Source organism: Merops nubicus, unplaced genomic scaffold, assembly GCF_000691845.1.
Source record: "Merops nubicus isolate BGI_N331 unplaced genomic scaffold, ASM69184v1 scaffold3009, whole genome shotgun sequence".
Taxonomy (NCBI): domain Eukaryota; kingdom Metazoa; phylum Chordata; class Aves; order Coraciiformes; family Meropidae; genus Merops; species Merops nubicus.
The window spans coordinates 22,575-41,071 of record NW_008629993.1 but is presented as its reverse complement, the minus strand read 5'-3'; the positions used below and the strand labels follow the sequence as shown (position 1 = coordinate 41,071).

The following is an 18,497-nucleotide window of genomic DNA, read 5'->3' as shown; positions in this document are numbered from 1 at the left end:
AATTTTGTGCCTTTCAGTTCTATGAAGTGGCATGCAAAACCCAAAGATTCTGCCAACACAAATCCAGGATTTGGAAACTAGAAAACTTGATGTTCTAAACTGGACATTTCTAAGCAGTTGCAGTTGACTGTCTTTCAACTAACTGCCTAATAAACAGGTTAATATCTAAAAAAAACAGCCACTTTTTATAAAAATAATATAGCTCCTCATATTTCTGCTTCTTCTTCTAAACTGCCAACACAGCTATATAGTGTGACTTTCTGTTTCAAGAAAAGTAATGCTCACACTAACCTAATAACCTTCCTATACTTTAACATTTTTTTTAAAAAAATGTCTTTTCCTTTTCAACTGCTTTTCAGACTGACAGATCAGGTTTACCTCTTTTTGGGTGAACTGTCATGCTCCACCAGTGTGTAAGTTATAACAATATCACCTCTCCCTTTTTACAAAACTGGTGTCTTTTAAAGATCCAGCTAGAGCTTTAGCAACAAGCAGAAACAAAGCTACACGGTAAAGGAAAATGCATGGCTTCCCTCTTTCAGAAACTACACTTTTTTTACTTCTGCCCTAACTATCCCGTTGGGTTTTGAATACTAAATAAATTAGAGATCCTCCTGATTAGTCAGAGTCACTTTTTGCAGCACACATTCTGTTCTTTCGAAATACACTTAACCTGCAAACACAAGTTAAATATGCTTAGGCAGCCAACTAAACAACACAAGTTGACAAATCTCACATGTCTGTTTTCTCTCCGTCTCCAAGCAGCCAGCTCTTTGGAAGCCAGTTCTTCTGGGCTCATTTTTATTAGATGGTCTGGAGTAACCTCTCCTTTCAGTACTTTCTTAAATAATATCTAGAAGAAAGAAGAAAAGTTAACTATTGCTATCAAGACAAAAACAGCTAGCAGAAGGAAACAAAGCAGAGAAGCAATATACAACATACTCTGTATAGCTATATGGATCATGCCATTTCATAATTAACTCCCATTGTAAGAAGTGGTACTAGGTTTTATAATATAAAAAGCTTAATTCCAGAGCTTCATTAATTATACTTAACAGAATGTATCTACATATACACGTAATGACCAGGTGTACAATTAACTGTTGCTTCACAGGAGAAAGTGAGTGTATGTCCATTGCAGCAGTAGCTCGGACAGTTGTTATTTTTTTAAGGTGTAAATCCTCTATATTACACAGCAGAAACAAATTAGTATTAAAGAGGATGCCTGTGCTTCTTGACTGAACTGCATTCCTAGGGTAAAACACACTCAGTGTAATTTAGAAGTGTGAGCAAAGAGAAGCCAGTGAGGGGAGTTAGCCTGTTCCTGTGATCTCCAGTTGGCTAACTGTAACAGCACAATACTACAGACAAAGCAACTTGAGCCGAGGAACAGATAAAAGGACAACAGATAGAAGTTAAGCAGCTGAGTACAATGTTGAATAGAGGCTCACGAAAAGCAGAAAAAAGAGTGAAGATCAAGCCTCCGAAATCTAGGTATGAAAGAGCACAGTGAGACAATTTACTGGACAGAAACAAAACAAAGCGCAGTAAGCAGCAAAGAGTTTGGAGGGGGCAGGGACACCCACACAACACATCAGCAGTAGAGACCAACAAACTAGGCAAGGTACAGCCACTGCACTTTGAAATCCTACTATAAAAAGTACACTGGGAGGAAGGAGTTGAAGAATTAATGATCAGGAACAAGTGAAAAACAACACAGAGCATGCGAGAAGAATAACAACATCAGAGGTGAGGAAACCTACCAAACAAATTACAAACAAAACACATTATTATCCTTTCACAATCTATCTACACAGAAGACTGTCCCTTTAATCTACAATAGGTAAAATATTTCTGTAAAGCATAACAAATAATACCTACATTATTTTTAGGATCTTTTAGGTTGAACATTAAACTTCTGTATTTGTTCTTATACTTTGAGTCAGTGTCACGAAAAAAAGAAAACAGCTCTCTTTCAATCCTTGTGGCAACTTTTGCTGCTCTCTCTTCAGGAATCTTTAAATTGGAGTCTGTCAATCTGTCAGAGAACATAACAGCAAAAATTACCAAATGCTTCCAAAAATTAATATTTTTTTTCTCTGCCTTCTGAAAGAAAAATATTACCACACAAATTAATAATTTCATTTAATACAGTATTTTTACCTTTTCATCAGTATTTCCTTAAGAGACTGCTTGACACTTTGTCTTATCTGATCAGCAGAAGGTTTAGAAGCTGGCACAGCTGGCAGGTGTGCTGCACTAATGGATCCTTTCTCATTTTTCTTTTTTTTAATTTCTTGTTTCTCATGAACACCTATTGAAACACACAGGTAAAAACTGTAAGTGACTCAAGCCACTGATATAAACTTTTATTCTTGCTGGATGTCATAAAGTTTTATTTTTACACTGCTAAGAACTGACTTTCAAGGAGATGGAACGGACTCAGGGGATGAATTTTTTTCCTCATTTGGTTTGGATTTTATATCACATAGATTTAATCCACAAAAACTTCCTTAACAGAAAAAAACCAAGACTTTCACCTTTTGACTTACAGCACCTTTTTTTACACTGAACCAGTGTTTATTATCTTGATCTGAAATAGGATTTTTAACTCTGAATTTCCATAATAGTATAGATTAATTTTTTCAATGAGTAAACTGGAAAATAATATAATGGAAAGCACATATTATAAGCATATTAAACTTACATTTCTGTATCTGTTAGCCATCAAAATTATTTCAATTATAATAATCTCACCTTCCAAATCAAGTAACAGACACTCTTAAACAAAGCCATTATAAGGTTTGTGTCATAAATAACACAAATAATGGAAATTTCTAATAAAACTTTAATCATTAAAGCAAACAACCTAAATTCCTTCCAATTTTAATTTTCAGAATGTCAACTGAAAGCTCATTTGTCTCAGCACGTGAGCATGTTACTGATTTAGAGAAGCAGCCTATTTAGGAAAGTAATAGGAAATAATATTAATTTATTCACTTTGCAGTCTGAAAAAAAAAAATTGAAGAGTGATAAAGACCTAATTTGAATGTTTGAAGATAAAAGGTATTTCCTTATTATTACTTTCACCTAATGAAGTGCAACTTAAAATGCATTAATACTAGAAGAAAACGAATTACATCTTCAAGTAGACATAAAAAGACGGTTTATCTTTTCTGTTGGGCAAACGGTGTGGTTGAATCATCAATTCCCTCATTAACGGCACTATGATCCTTATGAAAAATACTGATGTCCCCCCTTCCTCACCAGCAAGGTGGCACAGACCTGAGACAGCTGCTGCCATTCTGCGCTGTGATCAAAGGTATTCAGATGATAGGCTTGTTAAGTAAAGCAGCTCTAATTATGCTTTTATTTGCTCAATACCTTTTTTTTTTTCCCTCACCTCCTCCTCAGAAGGAGGATGAAGAACTGGACTAAGAACTTTTTAAAAATGTAGCCTAGGGGGGTCAGGTGAAATGGAAAACTTCCACATGCCAGCAACGTTCTGGCAAAATTTCAACCATCTGAAAACGAAGCCCTGTAACAGGGAAGTGATAGGTAAGATTAGCAATAATAATGCCACTTTAATTATAATTCAAATCAGTTAAGAGATTAAATAAAAGCGCTGCTTAATTTTATGCTAATTGCCATAAATGAGAATGCCAGGACTCCCCTGTTTAAAAATTAGTTTTAGATGAAATTCTATTCTGAAACAGTCACTGTTACAATATTTTTGTCATTTCCTATCTCAATTAACATATTTGAGAACAATTTAATTATTTCATTGATGCTAAAGACGCATTTCACTCCACACAAATTGCATTTAGAAAGGATGTCAATTATTTTCTGACTCAGAATTTCGAAGCTGAATAAGAAGAAATTTAAAGTCTAAGACATCATTCAGCATAAAATACTTACACTTAGACTTACATTTAGCCCTGACATTTTCATCTGGTTTTTTTCCACCAATAACAGTCTCTAGAAATGTAGCTTTTTTATTATTTTTTTTTAAGACAAGATTTCAAAGTTTCTGTTTAGGAGTCAAAAGACTCAGTTCTCACAAAAAATCTCATGGTCTTTGCTGCTGGGACTCCAGTCCCAAATGACAACAATTTCATATTAACATCATCTTTGAAGAATAATGCTCCTGGAAGGGAGCTGTGGAGGGGACAGCAGATGCTGGGAGGGGAAATATCAACCTTTCAAATAAAATTTATATGAAAATATGACGGCTCAGTGTGCAATATAATGTCTCCCTTTGAAGTAAGTTGATACAATTGGTTGTCAATTTCTGCAAAAGGCATCAGGAAGTCAACATATTTATATAGCAATTAAAACACTTTTTTGTATATTAAATATTTCATAGTAATTTATGAAAGTGTATTTCAAAGTTTTCTGCAATGGAAAATAAAGTTTCACACTGAGATGTGTCTATGTACTTTTTCTCCCATTCTTGATTATGTGAGCATCCTCTACTCTTTAAACATGAAACACATCTACACAAGGAAAGATTTACCTGCTAAATAAAATCTAAAAAGAAATAAGAATTAAACAGCATAAACATCATGGGAACAAACAGCTCTTCAGATCACCACTACCTGCACTACAGACCATGTTTTGAATTATTGATACCAGAAAGTCATCGTCCTTCACTGTACGTATATGTGAATTACAGCGAGGAGCACTTCACCAAACCTCAGTACCTGATTTTGTGGACTTTTCAATCCCACTAAGGGTTTCTTTACTTATTTTTTCATTTTTATCTTCAGGGGACCGCCGAGGAATTACAGCAGTCTGTGGTCCTTTTCGAGCAGGAATATGTTGCCCTTTTTTATTATCCGAGTCTCTAGACTCTGACAAGTTCTTCCCATCACCAGATTCCTGAAATAAACATTTACGCTTTAGCATGCTACTGATTAACTCTACAATTAATGTATGTAATGTATTAATCTATGTAATTACCACACATTTTTCCTACTTTTCTTCTTTTTAAGTATATTGTACAATAAATTCCCTAGATTTATGCACGATCATATATTATTTTCTAAAAAGTTAACGAATATCCCAAACTACTGCCAAGTATTGCTTAATGATCTCTTTGAAATGTTGGTCAAAGACACATGACAGGTAATTTGCAATTAAGCTCTATGTTAAAAACCCCTTATATTTTTGGTTATTTTAAAAGGCTAGGGATTCCAATGAATATGCCTCAACCAGTTTTAGCCACATATCCACAAGAAGTCACTTATGTTTAGAAAGCACACATAAACCAAAATTTAACAAAATAGGTTACACGTCAAAATTACAACGCTACTATTCAGAAACAAGACAAAAAGGATTACTGATGATTCATTTACAATTAAAATAATGCTATATCCTAAGAACACTGTAATGAAAAGGTCTCACAGCTCATGCAAATTATCCTTTGGTTAATAAAATAAGACAAATATAAAGTAGGAACGCCCTAATTAAAATGTTAGGCATTTTCTTCTACATACAATCTGAAGTTAAAAACAATCAAAACTAAAATACTGTTTTCCTACTGTTTCACAGATATATAAAAGATCTATGGTTTATATCATACAGTAAACTGACAAATATACTGCAAAAGTGCTTAGAAATGGTGAAGAACTTAGTGCATTTTTCTTTCAGATCTCTATATATACACCATGCACATGGACACATGCACACGCTTATGATGTGCACAGAACCCTGTTGAATATAGCAGAGTTTTAGCAATAACTTGAGAGTCAAGCCAGTTAGAAAATTAAGTAACTCTGAACATAATGACAAAGTTTTAAATTAGATTCACAAATATTTTTTAAACATGTTATTTTAAACGGCAAGGCTTAGGAGGAAAGTCCCTTCTACATTCAGTAATTAGCCAAACTTTAATTATTAAGACTCACTCGTCTGAAGATTTTGACTTTGTGCTTCCCAGTGTCCTCTGCTTGCTTTGTTTTTTCAGTTGTTACATTTAGATTACAAGTAGGTGTTTGCTTTGACATCCCCAGTTTTTCACACTCTGTTGCTTTTTCTTCTCTATGAATTTCAAGTTTCACTTGAGCGTCTGGTACACTTTGATCAAGACACTCCATTTTTTTGTCTTCTTCAGCACAGCATTTCACACACACGTATTCTTTATCTTCCTCTCCCATCTGCTGCGCTTGAGAAAGACTCAATCCAACACAATCACCATGAAACCAGTCATCGCACCTACCGCAGCCTACCATAAACCTGTAAACAAACAAAGACACAAGTCAGCGTGCAGACTATGCAAGAAGATACAGCAACTTCAGCAGAACGTACCAGTTCTTCTGATTTGAACATCTCAAAAATTCACTCTTACCTCCTCATTTTCTTTGTAGCTTTACACCCATCTCCAGCCTTACAACATGGTATAATCTTACTGAGAAAAATCTTTTAGCTTTTTTTGCCTTTTGCAGTAGTCCAAGACACTATCATAACCTCATGCTTTATGTAACCTGCCCCCAAATTCTACCATCAAGATTTTTCAGACTGCTATAAAAAAAAAGTATATATATAGAAAAAAACCAAAACTGTCTAAAGCAGCAAACTTGTGTTTGAAGACTTGAAAAATTTCTTGCAAGATTGTTACCCTTGCTTTCCTTGAAATATGATAATCATCCTTACAGCAGAAACATATCAGCTGCAATCTTCCACAGCAGAAAGTGTGTTGAAGTGGTTTGGCAAATCAGATTAAGCACAGAAACATCAAGCTATTCTAAATTAGCTGGTATTTTACATCACATTCCTTAGATCATTACTACTGAATTATTCCAGAAAATTGTCTTCTATTCTCTGTACTGGTGAATATAGGGCCAGGAGTTTGGCATCCAGGTACATCTGTCTCGCTTGCAGTGACTGGCTTGTTTCAAATAAGGTACATGCCACTTTCGTGCTGCTCAGAAATTTTATTCAGAGCTAACAGTTCTTTAAAGAAATGTTTCAGACATCATTTAAAGGACACCTTTAATCTCAAGAGTTATTTCATCTGCTTTGTTATTTTAAAAGTAAAAGTAACTTTAGGTACAGACAGTATTTTCAGTGTTGTGAAGATCACTTGGTCTAAAAAAATATCACTGATTAGTGGAAGTACTTTGAAAACTCAGCTAGGTATCACCAGTACGTAGCTGCACTGGTAAGTACAATTTCCATTGGAACTACTTGGGAAGCAGGTAGAATTTCCAGGTTACACATGCTGAACATCTCAATAAATCTCTTTCAGGAAACTTATATAGTAGATTTTTTAAAAAAAAAAAAAATCAAAAAAAAATCCCTCTCTTAGAATAATGAACCTGGCATCATTACTAAAGATATCCTTCCAAATTATGTAGGAAGATCTATTGCATTCACTTCCTTTTCCCCTTTTATATCTTTTGGTTTTATTTTATATTTAATATAGTTTATGCGAGTATATGTACCATCATATATATTTCCTGGATGAAGAAAATCCAGAAAGACTAAGTGTATTGCGAAAACTGAGTTCTTGGTCAATACTGAAAAATTATTTCATGAATTACTGTTTAAATTCCACAAAACACAGACCTGATTTTAAAAGTAATTAATCAAACACTGGCTGTTTCAGCAATATATTCAACAAGCTTAAATTCTGAGCTGCAAGCCCCATTTCTTTAGTCCAATATCCTATAAATCTCTTTTGTAACATGATTCTAAGGAAAATCATTCCTAATTTATGTATGTTCCTACTTAGGCTAGGATATGCTGACTTAGGTCCTTTGCAAACCCACACAAATATTACAAAAACATGCTTAGAGGAACTCTCATCCTCCAGAACTATAAATGAACACTCCAGATGGCTCGACGTAGGTACTGTATTTAAGAACTACTTGTTTCTCAAGAGATGAAAATTCTTACTAACAGCAGGTGTTTGAAACAAGAATAGAAGAAAATATGGTGGCTTTATGTTCTGTCCTTGCTCACCCCAAATAAATCAGGATTAAATTCTGCTGAAGCAAATAGTCTTTTGATGCTATGGTAGTCTGAAATTTTAAAGCTCCAGCAATCTGAGAAAAAGGGTGTTTCCAGCTTTACTAGCCTATGATGCTGTTTGCTAAATTTGAAGAAACCTGGTTTTAATCGTTTGTGAAGAAAACCATTTTCTCTTTTTTTTTTTTTTTTCCCCCTGAACGGCAAGTACCTTTATGGTGCTATTTATCACTAGCAAACAATATCTGTGCACCTATTTAATAGTTTCGGTTAGGAAGGCGGAGGTTCCTCCACTTTTTGTCAGTATCTCAACCGTTTTTTCAGATCAATGTTCCAGTGAAGTCAAGATACAAGAAAAGTAACATTAGGGGACAACTGCGTCTGATGGTCTTACCAGAGTAATACCATAGCATCCAAAAACACAACAGTTAAACAAGAGAGAAGCAATGGGACTTCAACACAAAGATGACTGCTCCTTTCTGAGAGCCCAGAGCCAAGGGTGATGACAGGACACACAGCGTGTGCCTATACCACAACTGCAAGGATCCACAAGAGGATGTGTTACACAGGATGCATCTTGCATCACTTCAAAAAAATACTAGTAAAGCCTTGGGAACACTGAAACCAAATACAAAAATTCCAAACATAACATGTTTTACATTGCTAAATTAAAATCAAAGCGTACAGTCAAGTGCTTCTTGTTCAAAGGGTATTTGGTGTACTAATGAATGAATGCCTTTTTGTTAAAAATAGAAGGAAACCAAGAATACACCGTCTTGAAGCCACAACTGCTACTACTTGAATTTTTATTTAAAATTTTATTTTTTAAAAGGTATTTTTTTTTCCACCAGTTTGTAAATTCAAGCATTGAAGCCTAATTTGTTAAATGAGCAAGGCAGACAGCAACTTCTGGCAACCAAAACAAAATCTTCATTAGTATTTAGAAAATGGGCTACATTTTCAGAAGAGATTAACTTCAGGAACGAAAACATTCAAGATGCTGCACATCTTCAACTTTAATTTGACAGCATTTGGAATTTTTCAGCTTAGGTCATGCACAGTAAGTGGGCAACAGAGATGGTGTATAAGTAAAGCACCAGAATAGGCATCCAGTCTTACATCTTTATTTTCATGTCTATGAAAAACAACCAAAACAAAAAAGGTAAAAGAACCCTATAACGAATTCAGCTCAGAAAAGATCATTCTTCATTAAGAATATAAACCACAATGGACAGATGTCACTCAGGCCATCTGAAGCAAACTATTTAAAATGGAGTATCTATTTGGCTTCATTGCAGTCTTCACAATGAGGTTTCAATTAAACTATATTTAAACACATGCCATAGAACTGCAGAATTCAGGGTTCAGAAGCTAAGACTACAAAGAGAACCTGGAAATGTCCATGAAGCCCGTACTATCACACTGAATGTGGTCTTTACAATGATCATAAAAATACTGGTGCTGTCTGCCTAAAAAAATTCACTGTTTCTATTAGTATTTTCGCACTGGTCAGCTGCAAGACTGCAACTTCTGAGGCTGCGAGAGAACACGCTGATTTTGGTACCAGTAATATATATAATCCTTTTTAAAATGAGGCCACTTTTACATCTTTATCTGTTTCACTAGTCTGCACAAAAAATACACAATTACGATTTTTAACAGCAATTATAATTGGGCAATGCTCAAAAGACTAAGAAGAGGAGTCAAGGGAAAGTGAAGCCTGGCTTGCAGAATCAAGGATGTCTTCTTGCACAGCTATGAGAGTTGTGACTGAAGAGGTTCTGATATCTTGGACTATTAAAACACCAAAGTTTCTGACTGTAGATTGGTTCAAGTTTGAAGTGCAGGAGTTTTACCCATGTTGTAAGGCTGGATTGGAAGATGTAAAGCTGAAAGAGAAAGAAATATGTGTTTTAAAACATTAAATTATAGCACATTCAGCAGCAAAATTGCTTTCAGTTGACTTCAATATAGAAACAAAATTTTCTTTTAAGAAAAATCTAAAAACTGCTGACAGATGACAGCAGATAGCACTGTATTTCATTTGGACCTTTGCACAGAGTATGGGATTGTTTCATTCCTTTACAGAGTCCCCTTGGTGGTCCACACAGCCATGAAAAGATGCACCTTAAAATCAGGAACTAACAGATGATACATAAAACCAGACAGATAACAACACAAACTTTCCACAATCTCTTATAATTGGGAGATTTTCTTTGGCATGTTATTTGTAGTAAATTAATCTGTTAGAAAAACAGGCTTGGACAATATATTTCCAGAAATATACAGACCACGTTTTAAAAGCAATTTACATACATTCAGTTTATGTAACAAAAGCAAGCTTCCAGAGAAATTAATTACTGTGAAATAAAATTTTACAAATAAAATGGGAAGAAACCATCTTATTCATAAAATCTGTTTATTGTAAAGCTATACTTATGAGTAAAATAAAAGACAAAAAATTGGGAGCCATCAGAATAGTTCAGTATGGGTCAGTAATCAGCATTTTAAGATGAATTATGTAAGGTTCATTGCCACAGAAAATCATTTCCTTTGGTACTAACTGTCTCTCTTTAGTCCTTTGCATAAGGAAAAACACTGCAACAGGACTCAAGTATTTAAAAAAACAAAAACACAGTGCAAAACTTAACCTATCCAAAACAACATCCTCACCCTGAATTCACCTGAGAGGAGCAAAGCAATTGTTTATGCACTTTTAAAGGACTTAAGTATTTAGAGCATGTCCTGCATCTGCATTTCCACCCTCCTTAATGATACCGTTCACCAATCTTCCACAACATCTGTTATAAATATGTATTAACGTTACAATTGTGTCTCAGTTGCATTAGTGCCACAGGTCAGTCAAATGTTAAAGCACAAACACTGCCCAGTGGCAACTGTTGAAGACCTTTCTTCAGCTAGTAAAGATGTGACTAGTAGAGAAGATGTTCATGGTAGCAATCCATGTTCAACATCTCTTTACACAGAATTTTCAGCATAGAAAAAGCAAACTACAAGCTTATTTCCTAAATATTAAATTTCAATAACCCATCTTCTATGCAAGTTTCTTTTTTCCTTAAAGGCATGATTTTCTTTATTTTTCATATTACATGAATCTCTCCAAAAAAGGAAGTCAGCAGGGAGACAAGCAACCCTATGCTCTCTGAACTAAATGTGAATGCATTAAATGTGCCAAACACCACAAAAGGAAAACCAAGATTCATGAACTTCCCAAAACCCTGGGGAAAAAAAAAGGGTACAACATTAACCACAGATCAGTTACCAAAAAAAAAAAAAAAAAAAAAAAAAAAAAAAAAAAAAAATCATCATTAAAAGAAGCACCATTACCAGTGGGTTCTAAATACATACACATATACTTTATAGAACGATGTATTTATGTATTTTGGACAACTCATGCTATCCATTCACCTGATTTCCCAATGGTACTGCTATTAATAATAATCCTACCAACACCACAGCATAGTAACATAATCCTTATAAAAATCTACTAATAGAAAGATACATCTGTAAATATACACTGCAGAGTTATCCCATTTGTTACTTACACATCAAAATACTATTTTGTTAACAGTCATTCAGTTTTTCTACAGCTGTGGGTGGACATGGATGATAACTTTTAATGCTAAAAAACTTTTCACTGCGGAAAAAAGCTGCAACAGAGGCAGAAAACTTAAAAGCACCATCTGTGACTATAAATTGACGATATCTTGCATAACCCGCAGTTTAACATACTCATACTCTTCAGTGAGCATGTACTAGAACTAAGGCATCGTAATTATTCTAATTACTGTTTCCTGTGAAGAATGTTGCCACAACTATTCATTTGCTGCATATGCATCCACTCTTAAAAAAAAAAAAAAAAAAAATGGGCACATGTAACTTAAGGGTAGTTTTAAGTCTGGAGTCTTAATCTCCTTCCTCAACCATTCTCTTTTGTGTTGACTCTGCAAATTATATGATCACATGGTTCCAGACTAGTTTTCTGAAGTATCAGCACTATGCTCAGAAAATTAGTAAGTCCTAATAAAAACCTCTATTACATGAAAAAATAGTTTTCAGATTTTTAACTTCATTCATCAGCCAAAGCAATTTTCTGTACTGCAGTAGTGCAGAAACTTTTTAGCGAGAGAGAAAAGGATTACTATATCTTTGCTAAATCCGTATCTGCCCTTTCCAATTAATTGCCTTTTACAGTACTAACTTTTTCCTCTACATTACAGCAGAGCTGAAATGTGGGGAAAAAGAAGACCCTAAGTAAAACTCTGGTCCTGCATCACCTCATTTTATTGTGAGCTCTGAGATGACCAGTTTGTGCCTGACCACACAAACTGCACAATTAAATCCCAAGCAACAACAAAACAGAAACAAACCCTCACAAAACAAAAGAGAACACCTGAACTCCCACAGCCTATGAAATCTGTACTCGAATCATGGAAATCAAAAGAGGAAGTCACCAGCAACCAATTAAAGCTACAGACTTCCCTTCTGATACAATGTCTTCCAGAAAACTGGCTTGGAAATAGAATATCCGAAGTTACATACTCAGAAATTGGTGGCACTTCCATTAAAGAAGAGTGAATACTAGACAGACAATCTGCAAAGTATCAGCTAGGTTCTGTCTATCTGCACAAGAAAGGAATGAGTTCAGCCCTCTGGACTGCAGAGAACATGAATAACTGGAGTGGTAACTGGAAAAATTTATATGAGTCCTTACATCAGAAGGATACATATAATGCATACAAAACGAAACCTCACATTAGCAGACACCTTAATGCCTGGATAGCTATCATCTTTAGCTCTGTGCAAACAATTTTTATTTTTTCTTCAACTATCATATTCAGAGATCTTTGAGCTGTCTTCAGAAAAAAAAGAACTATTACTTGTGACAAAGCTTAGCATTTTCAACAAACATTCAAAAGTGGAGGTAGTAAATTCAGTCTAACATTTTTACGTGTTATTCATATTGTTACAAATGCACACATTTCATCTATAGATGGATTTTCAGATTACTGAAAATTTATGGTATTAGCTGATAAGAAGATATCTGGCAGCAATATGGAACAGAATGGCCAAGTCAAACAAGCTAAAAGCAATACTATGACACAACATTAAATCAAATTTTGCACTGGAAAAAAAAAAAAAAAAAAAGCCTGTTTCAGATGCACTGAAAATTGCTAACTACAAAAACTTATAAATATCTGAATGGCCCAGAAACACAGTATTTAGTTCCATATGACAGAACAATTATTCTTTCATTACACTGAAAAGGTAAATCTCTGAAGGGGAATCAACACAACGCATCAAGCAAACAGGCTGAAACAATTAGTCCTAAAGCCAAACATTGACCTCGCACTCTCCGGGTAAGGAATATATACAAAACAACTTTGCTGGTTCCAGCTTGTAAGCATCAGAACAAGTGAAAACAGCATATGAATAGTCATTGTTCAAAGCTCAGGTGCCAAAGCATGATGATCTATTAACAGAAAAAAAAACAAAACTCGCATGGCTCTTATAAAGCAAGACACATTATAACTTGTAGATTTTTTGATTTGCCAAGTCACATGTTTGTACAGATTCCTCCTTTTCCAGCCAAATCTGTTTTATCTGCAGTGCAAGGTAAGCATGCTTTGACTTTGCTTGTAGCCAGTAAATTATTGCCTGGATTTCTAAAGATATAAATTGACACCATTTGTCCAGTGCTGATCCTGAGACAAAATAACATACAAGAACCATCGTTCTGTTTTTGAGGCAGGCACAGAAAGATTGCTCTGGGGCTGTGAAAGACCTACGTAAGCATCCCCCTTTGGGGATTCTGTACACAAACAAAACTGATGAAAATATCTCAACATACTATGTCCAGCCTGAATCAACTTTCCAAGCTTAGTATTACATTAACAACAGTTTAGAGGCTTTGCATTTATTGTACGGAATACAAAAAGGTTCAGATCACCAGTATTTTGCAGCCTGAATTCTGAAAAGTGTTACAAGATATGCTGCAAAAGCTCTTATGCATGTGATTTCCCAACTGGGGGCTGCAACACCTTTAGCTACAAATTCAACATCTTAATCTACAAGTAATTTGTACCACAAAAGTATTGATACAAATTTCTGAAGTTTAAATAACCATAGAGCAGGATAAAAACACAGGTGTTATTTCAGATCTTCACTCTGCCTTTGATGTTTGTTGAACTTAGTGTCATCTGACAGTATATTTGTGTCTCACTTACTCCTACACAACGAACACGAAAAAAAAGGGAAATGGGGGGACCAGCTAGGCCTTTACAAAAGCAATCCACAAAGCACATGTGAAAAAAACTTAACACTACAGTCAATTTTGACGGTTTTGATGTTTTTCCAAGTGTTTGTAATTTATGTTAAGCATTTTTTTTTTTTTTTTTTTTGCACTGTACTGAAAATACTGCCTTGTTCCTGTACAAATGATTTAAAGTAGTACAAAATGCCAAGGCACTGGAGATACAAGTTTGGCTTCCTCTTCTATCTTGATGACATCAGGTGAACCTGAAGGGTTTGAATTTTTATTTGTAGTATACAACTTCAAAATGAAAGTAATCTGAACAAATTAAAACTTCAATATTTTTAGAATAGTGATGATAAAACATGCAGTACTGGCAGTCTTAAGCCTTCTGTTATTAAGCACTGGGTGCCATACTGCAAGCTCCCTCACTCACTAGCGCATCTCAGTCGCATTTTACACAGAAAAACTGTGTTTATGTACTAAGTATACTGCAACATTTAATGAATTTGATCTTTTCCTGCTTTTTTTTTCTGCTGAAACTGCTGGTTGTGTCAACAGCTTTGTAACACAGACACATTAAAAAAAAACCCTTAACAAGACTGATACTACAAAGTTGAGGATACCAGTAACTACCATCTGTGGCAACTCATGGGCTCTCAATGTGACCTCAGCTGGTGATTCATACATTAATTACTCCTCAAGCAGCATAAGAGCTGGCTGGCAACACAAAATTGGTTTGTTACTTTTAATCCTGTATCAAGGCATAGTATGCATTTCTTCTGTCACATTACTTTGACTTTATAAACTAAAATATACATTTAGTATTCAGCTGGGAAAGTCTTCATTTTTAACAAAACATTCAGAACACAAAAGCCTAGAGAATGTTTAAAATTTAAGTAAAAACACAAAGAAAACAGGATGAGTTCAACTCAAAGCCGAATTTTTAACAGCTATCCATCAGTTTAAGCCACAAATATCCATATTTTGCTTTAGAAATATCCACAGAAGCATTTTCATATCATGAAGCAGCCTTTCTGAATTTAAACAATTAATTGAAATACAGTCTACCTATGTACTTCTACTTTCATGGTAATACATGATATGATAAAAACTAAGGAAGTGTAAACTGCATACAATTAAACACTATTATAGATGTACAAATAATACCATTTAACAATAAAAGGACCTAAAAAACAACAACAAAACTGCATAGAATCAAGTCTGAGTGCCCCTTCAATCAGGGAACTGGTTCACCAATCAGACAGAATAAATCTAGCGTTAATTCTTTTAATAAGCAACATTGAAGCAGTCACTAAAGCTGCACAGCAAATATACTTTATATATTTGTTTTTCAAAGAGGATATGGTAATTCAATAAAACATACAAGGGGTCGTCTTAGACATAAATGAATTCTATAAAAACCTCAGGCATCAAAGGTAATTGTTCCATATATCACTCTGATATATGGAGAACTAAAGCACACTCACTGAAAATTACAATTATTACCAAGTTTCTCTCATGTAAGCAAAGGACTAATCAGAAATGGTTTTAATTCGAAATTTAATTTATTTTTTTAAAAAAAAAAAGCTGACAGGTAGAATTGCAACTATCAAAAGATTTCATTATTAAAACCAGAAAATAAGAAGTGGTAATAAGGGAATTCTGACTCTTGGATTGATAGTTCGTTAGTGGAATCCAATGGCCTTTTCCAGTTCACTTACAGTGTAGAAGAACAACTTCTGCCATAGAGAGACATAACCAGCTTCAGATGTAACCTCATTATAAGGTTTAAAGGCAATTTCAAGATATGCTCACACAGAACTTTTATGGAGTTTGAGTCTAATGTTCTTCCTACACTCCACCCCACTTCTCCTCCCCCAACCACTTCCACTACTCCTGCTACATGAAAGCCTCACAACAATGATTATACAAAATGAAAAAAACACTCTGAATCTCTAGGTATTGGAATCACACTTCTACCAGACAGAAGTCACAGGTAAACAACCATCTGATTTTTTTGGTTGACAGTGATCCTTCAACTTAAGACGTCTGCGGAAAGAAGGAAATTAGAACCTGGAACACAGACATTTTAGTCTTATTTTCTAGGAAAAAAAAAAAAATCAAGTTTAAAGTACATATTCTGCATAGCAGAAATACACACATTTAAAAAACACATTCATATAATAAAACACTTTGAGTTTGGCCCAAATAGTTTCTAATGGTCTATTTAAGAGGCAGGAAAAATGTATGAATGCAAAGGAAATTAAATGACAGCATAAAAGATTGGCTTCCATTGTAAGGCTGCACCTTTTTGTTTTGGCACCAGCAGTATCAAACATTTGGCAAGAGAGGAAAAAAAATTATATTCAGAGAGCAGTAATAAATTCCTCAGACACAAAGCCACACACACCTGTTGCCATGTGGCTTTTTGCAAAAGCCACACTGCTTGTTGGGCACCCAAACACATTTGCTTTCACTAGCAGAGGTATGTTCCAGGCCTTCTCGTTTAACAGTTGAAATGTTGTCTGGAATGAACAACGGAGGCTCATCAAGTGACAGACTTTTGCTACTTCTTCTCTGTCGAGGTTGGAGATTCTTATCAATTCTTTTTGATTTATTTTTTTCTTTATCATCCTCCTTCAGATGGTCTACAGTAGAGGGATCTTTTGTCTCTGCTTCTTCCTTTGCAGAGCTATTTGTTTTCAGCGCAGTTGCAAGCTGGTGTTTCTGACCCTGGACTTGCTTCTGACCAAGACTTGAAACATGTCCTGAGGAGTGGACAGAGTGGTGGGTATCTTTAGAACTGCTTTGCTGAGTAGGAGATTTCTCACTTGCTCTTTGAATCGATGACTTCTGTACTTGCCCAGAAGGCTGGACTCGAGGTATTTTCTTCAGCATTGTATTGGTCTGCTTTTTTACTGTCACCCCTGAAATACAGCTCTTTGATTTCAAATTGAGATCAGATTCTTTCTTCCTAATTTTAACTGGGTTATTTGGATGCTGATGACTCTCTTGCTCATCTGCACTCCGCTTCAGACTTGCTGAAGATGGACTATGAAGATCAGCTCTTGCTCTCGAACGCGTTTCTTGTTGTGCTGTACCCAGTTTCTGCTGAGTGCCTGCAGTCAGATTCTGCTTGTTCTGTGTTGCAGATTTGCCGTGCCGAGGCCTAGCATCCTTTTCGGATTTTGATGAAATGCCAGTTTGTTTATCATCATCCTGAAATTTTGATGCCTGAGGGCCTTCTACTTTAGTACTGCTGACCTGTTGCTGTACATTTTGGTTTGTTTGGTCAGTAACAGTGCTTTCTAAAATGCTGTTTCTGGGGTCAGCAGAAGTAAACTCTTTGCTTGTCAAGTCGCTATCATCAAACTCCGTACTGTCCAGTAGTTTCTCGGATGAAGCTACAGTTTTCTCCACTCTCTTGTCATCATCTACAGATTCTGTTACACACTCCTTCACTGACAATGTATTTTCATCAGGAATGTCCAGACTGTGGGAACGTAAATTACCACCAACCCCCTCTTCTACAGAGCTGTGTAAATTTGAAAAGGTCTCACAAATTTCACTTGGATTCACACAAGCAGTAGATGGTTTACTAGCTTTTCCAGTTACCCCACTCTGATCATGTTCTTCTGTTTTCTTCTCCAATCCCTCTGTTTTATTTTTATTTTTTTCTTCTGATGTGATTGATTCAGTGGGCTCTGAAACATCATTTCCTTCATTTTTAATTGCAGTAATTTCAGTAGCTGCAGATACTGGACAAACCAACTCAGCATTCTCAGATTCAGTCTTTGTTGCAACCTCTGTTACCTCCTTTGTTTCTCCAGAAGAAGGAGAACAGACTCCTGCTAAATTAGCACAACTTAACTCTTGGGAGGTTTCCTCAACTTTTGCCTGCTCAGGAGTTTCAGACTTAGTTTCATTCACCTCTTTGGGACCAGGAAGACATTTTGTATTACTTCGGGATGCTGTTGCTGCTGTTCCTTCTGTCTGTCCTGATCGTCTCGTACTACGCCTAACTTCTCTAGATTGCTCTGCTTTGAAGGGTGCAGCAACATCTGTCTCTTTAGCTGGACTCCTCTCTTGTTTCTGTCCAGTCTTTGGAGCAGATCCACTTTTTACAGATGATTTCTTGGTATTAACAAGAGGTGTAACGTTCGAGCGCTTGGCTAGCGTGCTCTGTCGCAAACTCCGTACTGTTTCTAGGAAGGGAAAAAGAAAATATCTGAGCTATACTGTGTGCTCC

General features: G+C 35.4%; 1 protein-coding gene across 1 annotated transcript in view; it reads right to left on the bottom strand.

Moving 5' to 3' along the window:
* The window catches only part of PHF3 (PHD finger protein 3), a 41,566-nt gene that overhangs the window by 10,378 nt on the left and 12,691 nt on the right, over window positions 1–18,497 (bottom strand). Inside the window, exons 3-8 of the mRNA XM_008947101.1 lie at window positions 16,659–18,453; window positions 5,910–6,237; window positions 4,704–4,881; window positions 2,164–2,314; window positions 1,882–2,038; window positions 737–853 (exon numbers count right to left, since the gene is read on the bottom strand). Coding sequence (XP_008945349.1) covers window positions 737–853; window positions 1,882–2,038; window positions 2,164–2,314; window positions 4,704–4,881; window positions 5,910–6,237; window positions 16,659–18,453 — 2,726 coding nt within the window. The remainder of the gene's footprint in view (window positions 1–736; window positions 854–1,881; window positions 2,039–2,163; window positions 2,315–4,703; window positions 4,882–5,909; window positions 6,238–16,658; window positions 18,454–18,497) is intronic.